Below are 12,179 nucleotides of genomic sequence, written 5' to 3' on the forward strand. Positions count from 1 at the left end.
AAAGGTAATTGGAGGAGTAGCTCTATATAATTGCATTGACCATAACCATATTAACCAACAATAAATGGTAAATAATCTGCTATACCATGTTAAATCCAAATCATTAAGTACAATATGCTCTTTTATTTGGTATTGGTCAATTATTTACAAATCATCTCTTAATTGGGAAATTACGGCAATATAATGTCTTACTATAGATGACTTTTCAAACTTGACTAGATCTGAATCTGATTAAGGAAAAGATTGGTTACAGATTCTTTTTAAATAGATTTATTACGAAAATAAAGCTCCTTAACTAAAATAAAAGATTTTCCTTATCTGTAATCTCCACATATTACATATACCACATACATAGTTCAACAGCATTCTTATGCAGTCTTATTACAACCCCCTTTCCACCATAATTCTCTCTATTTTATCTTTTTTTTTCTTCTGAAAATAAAAATGGGCAGAGTATTTATTCAGGAGTTTAGCTTTCTTCTTCTTGTTGTGGTTTTAGCAGTGTTTAGCTCATATGAAGCAAATGCTGCAGTAGAGAGATGTGATTTATTTGAAGGAAATTGGGTTGTTGATAATTCATATCCATTGTATAATTCAACAGCTTGTCCATTCATAAGGAGGGAATTTGATTGCATTAAATATGGCAGAAGCAATCTTGAATACCTCAAATATAGATGGCAGCCCAATGGCTGTGTCTTGCCCAGGTTCCTCTCTCTCCGCAGAATAAAATATATAGTATTCCATTTTCATATTAGTCTATTTAAAAAGAATGATATATTTATATATGAGTTTAAGTTATGTACTCGCCGACGGTGTAAAGATTTTTTACATTGTTAATATAGTTTTGACCCTTTAACATGTGATAGTAGGTTAATTATCAAATTTTTTCAAGTTACTAATTAAAGCTTATGATAGAGATTTTCTTGAAATTTTACCTTATAACCTGATTGTATAAATGTTTTTTATACCATAAGATTGTATTAATACTTTTTACATCGTAAATACACTGAACCTAATTAAACTCTATATATTTGGAAATTCTTTACATTAAACTTTTCCTTTATCCCTAGTGACAAGTTGTTGTGGCCATATAAATGAATACCAGGTAATGAAGACCATAGGTTTTAAGGTTATTTTTGGCATATTGTGCCAAAATTATAGTGATGTTATGAAGTTATGAATGTCCATTTCTCAAATATAATGCTCCTTCCACCATGTTAATGGTTCTTCCTTTTTCTTCCACCATGTTAATGGCTCTCCCATTTTCTTCCACCATTTCATATATTAAATACATATGTATCACTATAAATAGAGGCATAAATTTTCATATGAGATACACTTGTAAAAACATTTTGAAAGAATAGTAAAAATCTCTCCTCTTTTGTCATTCTATTTCTATGATTTTCATCCATTAATATTGTGACTCTTTAAGCTTCGTTTTACAACAAGTGACAAGTTGTTGTGGCCATATAAATGAATAACAGGTAATGAAGACCATAGGTTTTAAGGTTATGTTTGGCATATTGTGCCGAAATTAAAATTTTGTTGTATTAAAATTTATACCCAATCAAATAGTAATCCTAGTATTTGTTGATAAAAGTTAGATATCCAAAGGAAGTGATAGAATACTATGGAATCAGAAGCATCAAACCTTTCTTATTTGAAAAAGAAAAACAAAACAAAAAAACATTAAAATAGTACTCAAAATTCAAATGATTTGAGAATTTTTAGCGTGTGGTCCTCCTTTGAACGTTTTTTGAATTGATCAATGGATATGTTGAACGACAAAATGCAGCATTACCTATTTATGTTCAAAAACTAAAATGAACACGATAAAAAAAATCTACAAAGCAAATTCAACAACGTATCATGTTGATAAAGAAATTTAAAACGTTTTCCTAATTAAAAATTAAAGTAAGCTCCGACCACGACAATTTTATACTTCCTGACAGATGATACATAACAAAGTGGTGAGGGAGAAACATGATACGCTAATTGTGCTTGTTCAAATCTATGACCAATAATAAAAACGAACGTTTGTGTTATTGTGCACATGTTTTTTTTTGTTCTAACTTCTAACTAGTTTTACTTTGCAGATTTGATGGCAAAGAGTTTTTGACAAAATTCAAGGAAAAAAAGATTATGTATGTTGGGGATTCTTTGAGCCTTAACAGTTTTGAATCCCTTCTGTGTTTGCTTCATGCTGCAGTCCCAGAAGCAAAATTCAAACAAGACATTACTAGGGAAAATGTCACTGTCACATTTCCGGTAAGCCTTTTTTTTTGTTTGTTTAATTTAAGCAGTAATTTTATGAATGGATTTCTGTTATTAGAGATTGCAGCATATACAGCTCTTAGAAATTTGCACCTTCGCCCAATATTCTTTTAGTGATATGGTCCTTTTCAATATAGGACAAATGTATTTCTAAAATGTTTTAAGTTTGTTAGCTGAACAAATAAACTACTATTTCTCATGAAAATTGTCTGTTTTACGTTATTTACACTAGACAAGTTGATATCTATATATATATATATATATATATATATATATATATATATATATATATATATATATATATATATATATATTTTGTGTGTGTGTGTTTAATGTAAATAGACATAAATGGTTTTTCCTTTCTTAAATTTGCAGGATTATGGAGTTCAAGTGGTATTATTTCATTCGAACTTTTTAGTAGACATTGAAGCTGAACCTGTTGGACGAGTGTTGAAACTCGATTCAATTAAGAATGGACAGATTTGGAAGGAATTTGACCTTTTAATATTCAATACTTGGCTTTGGTATACAAGAACAGGACCGGGAAAACAGTATGTTGATTAATATCCATATTTTCAAGTTCTTTTATATTGTAAATTTTCTCAATATGACCAGGAGATCAAGGCTTCACGCCGTGAAGATAGCCGATTTCAGAAATGCAAGTTAAAGCTGCATATAATAGACCTAGCATGGTCCGGCCGTTTCCCGAACCTTATGACCGGGAATTTATAGTGCATCACACTATCTTTCTTTTTTAAAATTATTACTATTATTATTATTTGAAAATATGAGCTTTATAATGTGTAAATATTTATCTAGGTGGGATTTTGTTGAATTTGATGGCAAAATATTGAAGGACATGGACCGGGTACAAGCTTTCCAGGCTGGGCTAAATACATGGGCCAAATGGGTTGAAACAGATGTGGATACAACCAAAACCAAAGTTTTCTTTCAAGGAACATCTCCAGCCCATTACCAGTAAGAATTTTTATTCATGCACTTTTTTGAGCTATAAATACTTCTTCCATTTCACTTTACAAATCCCTTTACAACAATGAAATTGAAAATAAAAATTGGAGATTGAACATGTTGTTGTCCTTAACAGATTTTATAGTAATTTGAATTAAGAGAACAGAATAGCTTATTTTCATACATTCTGCTAATTTTATAGACCTTAAATTCTCGAGTCTATTTGTTGAATTTGAATAAAAGTTCATGAGGCTGAGGCTCATGTTAACAGTAAACGTACTTAATACTTTGGTCCATGTAAGATTTAACTTTTAATTATTTGAAGTGCACACTTTGAGCCTTCTGCTTGTGAATCTTAAAAAAGGTTTAACAAATTGTTAACGGTTAAATCATGTAATAACTCATTTCCTGTGTCATAGTTGTAATGTAATTCCATATTTGAGGGGTATTATAATTATAAAAATACTGAAATACGGACATATTTTATATGGAAAGGGACCACTAACGCACATTTTGATTAAGATTAAACACACTTGACGAAATATCATAAGTATCAAAATCAGAATTACCAATACTTGAGAGCTCGAAAGTGCAATTTCCGGTAATAGTTATGAAGAGATGTCTTGTACTCATATTTGTGACGGGATTTTTATGACGGACAGATCTATTACATAAATTGCACGGATATATGGTTTAATGACGGTTTTATTGTTCCATCACAATTTTTAACAACGCTCGAACTTGTGACAGAATTGTAACGGATTCTTCTGTGACAAATATTATTTGATTTTTCTTGTTGTGTATATCCTTAATTACTACTTATTGTTTTTGTTAATGGATGAACAGTGGATCAGATTGGGGTGAACCTGCTGTGAACAATTGCTTGAATGAAATAACGCCAGTGAATGGATCATCATACCCAAGCGGCTTACCAGTTGCTGTGAACATAGTGAAAGAAGTATTGAAGAACATGTCAAAGCCAGTAGTAAATTTACTTGACATAACAAAACTCTCACAGCTGAGAAAAGATGGACATCCCAGCAAATTCAATGGTTTCAAAGGCATGGATTGTACTCATTGGTGCCTTGCTGGAGTTCCTGATACTTGGAATCAGATTCTTTATGCTTCTCTCCATTAATTATTTACTTTTCTATAGAAAATATATAGGAAGTTCATGGGGTAGAATGATTAAAGAAATAGAAATACATGGAGAAATTAATAATGCTTTTGTTACCATAGTGGAATATATATATGCCATTGTGCAATTTTTCTTTTACTTAAATAAGATGAGTTATTATAACTTAGTCCATTGTGTCAACTCTCAAGATCCTCTCGAGTTTCTCCCCTTTTTGTGCTATATATCGTGAGAATTCATCATTAATTTACTAGTTTTAAACTGTCTTCTAGCCTACAGCTACTCTCATCCTTTATCCAGATTTAAAATCGATAAATGTGACTATCCCATTTTTCATCAATATAGTTTATTTTTGAAAAATTATAAAGTATTCTAAGTACTTTTTGTCATTAAAAGGAAATAGTTAATTAATTGATAGAAAATAAGGCCCCTAAATCAGCAAGTAATGTATAGTATATAAATACTCAATCTCTAGTATATTGACAAAAAAGAAGGCCCCTGATTAGTTTTTCTACAATACTCAATCTACTTTTAACCTTTCTCTAAACTTTAATATACTTCTACGCTTTATGTTCTTCTTTGTTTCTCCAAGAGAGTCTTTGGCTTATATTGCTATGAAAGATACGGTGTATGGATTTTCTATTTTTGTTTTTTCTCGGTCATCAAATATTGCAAGAGGTATATTGAAGCACCAAATAAGTATTCTCAAATCAAGTTATCAACTTCTTGAATCAGGTTCTATTAGTTCAACTTTTTAGTATTTTTTTCATCTACAACTTGCTTGTTGTAATATATTTATTGTCTCTAATTATTTATTAGAATATAAATTATGTCAACTAGAAAATTTGAATCCGGTTGTTCAAAACTCAAGAAAGAAGAATTGAATCTTTGATACAATTTCAAAAAGGAGTTCTTGAGGAAGTAAGTGAGATATCTGACATAGATCCTCAAAAAGTAGACTTCAAATGAAAAATAATGATAAATTCTTTTTTCTATTCTCGTTTTTGTGATAAAAAAGTTAAGGCCCTGCATTGAGGTTTGGCTTTAGGCCCCCAACAATTTTGAGCCACCCTTGAAGGAGAGTTCCTATTTTTCCTGTTCTGTAGAAGAAAATTTCCTCTTTCGTTTCTAAATAGCCTGTTTGGCCAAACTTCTAAAATCTGCTTATTTTAAAAAGTATTTTTTTGAAAAGTATTTTTGGCGAAAAGCAGTTTGTGTTTGGCCAATTAATTTAAAAAACACTTTTGAACAGCAATTAGTGTTTGACCAAACTTTTAAAAAGTGCTTCTATGTGTATTTTTCTCAAAAATACTTTTCAAAAAAGTGCTTTTGGGCAAACGCTATTTTTTTTAGCTTCTGAAAAACTACTTCTGCTACTCCCCAGAAACACTTATTTTCTCCCAAAAGCTTGGCCAAACACTTCACTTTTTTTCAAATAAACACTTATTGAAACAATAAGTACTTTTGAGGGGGGAAATAAGCTTGGCCAAACAGGCTATAAGAGAAAAAATAAACAACCTCAAGCAATATGCACTTAGATGAGCTTGCATCTCTTGTATAGGGAACAGCTATACATGCATACCTGCATAGGGTAGTCAAGGAATGACCTGTTCATTCATCATATAGGTTATGGTGAGAATTTGTACTCCTGATCCATGTACTTTCAATATTTCATACTGGATTCCCAAAAAGAAATATTGATGGCAAAATTTTATCCGATCTTGGTGTATGTTTACATCAGATCTGACCAACGAATGTAAGACAAATATTTTCATACATTTATGTAAAGTAATATTTTGTAAACTGCTAGAATTAAATTATTTAAATTTCTACCCTACCGATCACCTCTAATTAACCAATACATACACCCACGTAGTGCAGTTCCACTTCTACAAGTACTTTTCTATTGGATTTTAATGCAGAACAAAGCAAGTTACACTATTTTACAGCATGTGCTCTACATGTACAAAAAAAAAAAAAAACATGACAAATTGGCTCGTGCATGTACTTAACCAACCTTTCCATTTCTACCCACATTATTCTTTAATTTCATCTCAGTTTTTTTTAGCATAAAGTTCAGTGTTTCTAATATATTTTCGATGTCCTTTTAGTTATTACTTATTAAGCATCTGCAAATGGCAAAACAAACTTGTCGATGGGCAACCAAAAGAGGATATTAGTAATAAGGACATTATTATGACAATTATTTTCATTCCTTAATTGATTGCTAGTATTAGTAGTAGTAGTAGTAGCAGCAGCAGCAGCCCACGTCTACATTAGTTTTCTTGATTTTAATGACGCTACAAAATTCAAGAGTACCTAAATATATCTTTTATTTATCAACTTGAAATATCTCATACATCCTAATTGATATAGTGTGCCTCTCTTTTTCAGTTTTGGTTTGCTTAGAAAGAGAGAATTAAGAATATGGCTAAAGGTGTGAGTAGTACTTTTGTGTATATTCTTGGTGCAATGTTTATGTTGAGTTTCGTGTTTGTTTTCGAAGCCATGTTGACAGTATTCTCAAGGTTTTATTCGGACGCGATTGCCAAGAAATTAGTTCATACAGAAAGGAATACAATAGGAATATCAAAACAAGAAAAAGCAGAAATAATTACAAGTAATTGCAACTTGTTCGAAGGAAGTTGGGTGTTGGATGATGATCGTATTGATCCTTTATATAACACAACTACTTGTCCGTTTATTCGAAAGACATTTGATTGTACCAATCGGCCTGATCGTCAATATCTTAAGTATAAATGGCAACCTACTGGTTGCGATTTACCAAGGTATGTATTTTCTCGCTTGCTGCTTACACCACTAATAAAACGTGGATCTCCGACGGAGTCTGTCTAGACGTCCTCATACCAAACTTTTCGATGGAAAGTCCATCGGGACCGTTTTCAACAAGCTAATTTCCGACAGATCTCGTGGGAATTAGCTTCTTTTTTTCTTTTTTTTAAATCGAGATAGGCATAATCAGAAATTTGGCTAAGCATGTTTGATATATTAGTTTAAGCAGTAATATTTGACATATCATACAAAGTATAGTTTTCCAGCGATGTGTGTTCAACAAGCCAATCTTTTCCCATTGTATCTCTTGCCTACTCTCGTCTAACTTACCTAGTTAAACGATTTTATTTAATTTACCTCTATGTTACTTTTTATTGGTAATTAGTTTGGGTTTCTCCAAATATATATATCATGATCGATGATGCATAATAATTAAGATGTCGTAAGGCATAGTTAGAGAATTTGTAATGTTACATAATATTTGAGTTGAATAATTTGGTACATAGGCTTGTGAAAAGTGAAATCCATTAGACTAACCAATCATTGCAAAATAGAAGAAACTCACTTGAACTACTTTTTTTTTTTTTTTTTTTTTTGCAGGTTTGATGGTATTGATCTTTTTAGGAGATTCAAGGGGAAGCAGATCATGTTTATTGGGGATTCTCTAAGTCTAAATAATTATGACTCTTTCTTATGCCTTCTTTATGTTTCAGTGCCTGGAATGAACTATAAGACCAAATTAACCAACCAAAGCGTTACTGTTATTTTTGAGGTAAGTAATTTTTCATTTACTTTGTTGGACTCTCTTCTATTTTTATTTCATTTCCCTAGACCTAAAATAACTGGACGGTAACAGCAAGCACCGTTCACTCATTTTTTATTTTATTTTTTTAAAAAAGGAGAACTTATTACTGGGTGTTTTTAGTTTGTTTTTTTTTTCATTTTTGAGAAAAAACTTATAACAATTCATCATAATTGAAAGAAATTTTTTGACATTTTGAAAATATATGCAATCAACAGCTCATTTTTCGCAGTTGATTTACAATCAAAGGGATTTAGTGTCCCATACAAAAAATTAAGTGGATGTTGTTTTCCAAATCTAAAAGGTTAAAGGGGTTAAGTCGAATTTACTTTAATAACTTTGATCATCACAATTTAAAGGGAAATCTAGACTACTATATCTGGTAATCAAAAGTGAAAATGGATTTTACTTATTGAGATGGAGATAGTACGTACCATTATAATGTGAATAGCATTAATTCTATCTTCATGTCATACAAAAATAAATTATTTTTCTGGATTTTGCAGGATTATGACGTTTCAGTCACATTATTCAACTCATTATTCCTAGTAGACGTTGAAGTGGAACATATTGGAAGAGTATTAAAACTCAATTCCATTAAAAATGGAGAGATTTGGAAGCAAGCTGACGTTTTGATCTTCAATACTTGGCTTTGGTGGGCCAGGAGAAAGCCTAAGCAACCGTATGTACTCACATTACCTACTTAAATTTTTTCACTATAAAATTTAAGGATTTAAGTTATATACATTGATTATACTAAAAAAAAAATTGCTAGTATAATTTAATTGGGGATGGTAGGTAAGTACCGATTTTATGAGATTATCAGTTAATATGACTATTAGAGTTCATTCTGAGTGCATAAAACTTAAATTCTAGTTGGTATTAATTATTGACTAGAGTAAGATACACATGAGAGAGGTGAACGTGAGTATAATTATTAATAACCTAATTATATAAATATCTTATGTACTATCGGTGCATAGAACAAACTCAACAATATTGGTTGGTATTAATTAATGAGTAGAGTAAGATACACATGAGAGAGGTGAACGTGAGTATAATTATTAATAACCTAATTATACAAATATCTTATGTACTATCGGTGCATAGAACAAACTCAACAATATTACCAAAGAAAGATACACAAAAAGCACGTTTAGTAGGTGTACGAGAATTTCATTAACTTTGTGCAATTTATTAACAATTTTAATAAAACAAAAATGGGATAAAGAAGTGATGGTTTTGTATGTTGTAATTTTGATACTAATAAAAGAATGAATAGAATGAGTAATACTCCCTCTGCCCCATATTAGTTGTCCTGATTCACTTTTTGAGAGTCAAGTTGATTAATTTTCGGAGCTAAATTGGATTAGATCAATTCAATATATTAAATTTATAATTTAGATATTCAAAAACTATACGAAAAGTACTACAAGTTGCAATTCTTCTCATATTAATATGATGAAAAAATATATCTAAAAATGTTGGTCAAAATTTATATGGTTTGACTTTACAAAAAAGAAAGTGAACAAGTAAGATGGGATGAAGGAAGTAACGATGGAATTAAAATGTGCATTTATTTCTAGCTTTAACTTATTTTCTTTGAAAATGTGTAAATTTTTATAATAGGTGGGACTATATTGAGGATGGTGGCAAGATAGTGAAGGATATGAATCGTATGGCTGCATTTCGAAGGGGATTAAAAACATGGGCCAAATGGGTTGAGACAGAAGTGGATCTAACCAAAACAAAAGTTTTTTACCAAGGGGAAGCTGCTTCTCACCACCAGTAAGATAATTATTGATTCTTAATTTCACGAAAAAAAAAATATATTTAAATATGCTCCAGTACTATCGAAATTGCTCTGTTTTATTTTCCATCAATTTTTTGGTATGTTTTTATTATTTTCATCAGCAAATCATCTCATATTCACCATTTGTCATTGAGAAACTACAACATGAAATGGGTGAAATCCACGTGTTTAATTATTTGAGAAAGAATGTTCAAATTTATCATTCAACTTTTGACTATGGTTTAAATTCACCCTCAAGTCAAAACTTTGTTAGGCATTAAGGGCAAAAAAGAGACTTTACCTAGCAATGGGGAAATATTAGATCAAAAGTTTTTGCACCCAAAGGAATGGTCTACTGATCAATAAAAATAGTCGAGATGTATGTAAGTTGGTCCAAGTTATCAAAAAATATCAGACTAGAAGTCCCCGAAAGCAAAATTGACCCTTTTCTTTCTGCACCGTGTGTTGGTTTTTGAGAAGTTTAATTATTCCTCATTTCTTTGTTTTACATTAATTAATATTGGATGATATCAGTGGAGAAGCTTGGGGTGAGCCAGGAGTGAAGGGTTGCTCAAATCAAACAACACCTGTAGTTGGATCAATTTATCCAGGTGGTTTGCCTTTACCTGCACAAATTGTGAAACAAGTCTTGAAGAACATGACAAATTCAGTTTTCTTGTTGGATATTACAATCCTTTCACATTTGAGAAAAGATGGACACCCAAGCAATTACAATGGCTATGGAGGCATTGATTGTACACATTTTTGCCTTTCTGGTGTTCCTGATACTTGGAGCCAACTATTTTATGCTTCTTTATTAACGTCTTAGAATATTGGACAACCGTGCTATGTACGACTAATCCTTCTTTTGTAATTCTAGTGAAACACTTACATTTCGTGTGTATTGATTCTTAAGGACTTTATTGTTCGTTGCTAGAATACAAGCGTAAAATAAAAATAAGTTTGGAACTTTATTAAGTTAAAGGCCAATAGTAGGATTGTTCATGGTTTGGTTTGGGTTGGTTTTGGTTAAAATCAAAATCAAATCAATTTAGTCGATTTTTTAATTATTGACAATCAAACCAAACCAAATATAATACACATTTATCGGTTTGATTTTGGTTTGGTTTTTCGGCTTTAAGAAATATAATGATATTTATCTCTTCCATTCTTTCTTATAATTAGAAAAAGACTTTTCCATCCTTTTCCAACTTATCATCTGCTATTAATTACCTTTTGTTGTGGTGGCTATAATTTTCATGTATTATGAAAAAATGTCTTAAGATCTATTAGCTTGTCAATCAAGTGAATAAGATTATAAGAAATACAAAAAAAAAAAAAAGGGAAACTTTCGTAAATGTACCATTCGACCATCTAGTTTAATAAAGATGACCGAAGTATACACTTCGGTGGTGATGTTGTGTATACGTATGTATATTATATGTATAGGTATGTATAGTATATGTATATTTAGTATGCTTTATACACTACCTATACACTGTATACATATTTTGTAAATTAGAGGACCGAATGGTATTTCGCTGTAATTTTTCTCTAAAAAAAAAAGAAAAAAAGAAATCTAGGTAAATCCCATAGTTGTTTCTTTGAAACACCTAAGTTTGAATTCACGGCTTTCCTTTAAAAAATGAACGTAAGATGTAAAGTTCATTAGCCTATTAGACATACATATAATCTTAATGAAAAAGTATACAAGTATTTTAAAGTGATTTATGAAGATTAACATATCGTGTATATATATAATTATAAAAGTTTTGTAATATATTTTTTTAAAATTTTAAACCATACCCAAATTAAATAAATATCGATTTGCTTCAGTTTTCGGTTTTTAATCAAACTGTAAATACCCCTACTTACAGAGAATTGTAGAATGACACACAAGACAATACCCATAAAGAGTTCTTTTTTTTCGATGAGGTTTATACACCCGTATAAAGTTAATCACATTCGGTATTTGTATACATGGAAAAATAAAGTTTGACACGTGGCAAAGTGAAAGTGAACACGTGGCGGATGGAGTCATACAATGTTGTGACGCTTGGTTTGATCGGAAGAGGTGGTCCCGTGGGAGCCCGGATCAAATATTTCGAAGCAGTTGGTATGGATAATCCAAGGAAGATTAACATTACATAGCCGGTCCGGATTCGGAGCTGACGTTACGATTCAACATTAAAGGATAGCATTTATTGGTTATTATTGCCCCTCATTAAGATAAATTAGCAGCTCAAGGCCAATGTTTGTACTATAAAAGGAGCTTAAAAGCCCACTGTAAAGGACATCGAATACACAATTTTCTTACACTCATTCATATAATTCAGTCTCTATTTCAGACATATTCTTTGTTCTTTAGCTCCGGATTAATATTTGTTTCTCAAGGCTAGTTGTGCAATTGTTCC

The 12,179-nt window shown here is 31.0% G+C and overlaps 2 protein-coding genes across 2 annotated transcripts; both read left to right on the forward strand.

Moving 5' to 3' along the window:
• Positions 1-326: 326 nt before the first annotated feature.
• Positions 327-4,553, forward strand: LOC132644862 (protein trichome birefringence-like 38). Its single transcript, XM_060361508.1, has 5 exons — positions 327-704; positions 2,097-2,268; positions 2,650-2,825; positions 3,094-3,252; positions 4,090-4,553. Exons 1-5 carry the CDS (start codon positions 445-447, stop codon positions 4,379-4,381), a joined length of 1,059 nt encoding a protein of 352 aa, XP_060217491.1. The 5' UTR covers positions 327-444; the 3' UTR covers positions 4,382-4,553.
• Positions 4,554-5,981: 1,428 nt separating this feature from the next.
• Positions 5,982-10,739, forward strand: LOC132599816 (protein trichome birefringence-like 41). The gene is made up of 5 exons (XM_060313011.1): positions 5,982-7,167; positions 7,772-7,943; positions 8,480-8,655; positions 9,603-9,761; positions 10,300-10,739. The coding sequence occupies exons 1-5, from the start codon at positions 6,806-6,808 to the stop codon at positions 10,592-10,594; spliced, it is 1,164 nt and encodes a 387-aa protein (XP_060168994.1). The 5' UTR covers positions 5,982-6,805; the 3' UTR covers positions 10,595-10,739.
• The last annotated feature ends 1,440 nt before the right edge of the window (positions 10,740-12,179 follow it).

Source organism: Lycium barbarum, chromosome 6 (genome assembly GCF_019175385.1).
Source record: "Lycium barbarum isolate Lr01 chromosome 6, ASM1917538v2, whole genome shotgun sequence".
In the NCBI taxonomy this organism is placed as follows: domain Eukaryota; kingdom Viridiplantae; phylum Streptophyta; class Magnoliopsida; order Solanales; family Solanaceae; genus Lycium; species Lycium barbarum.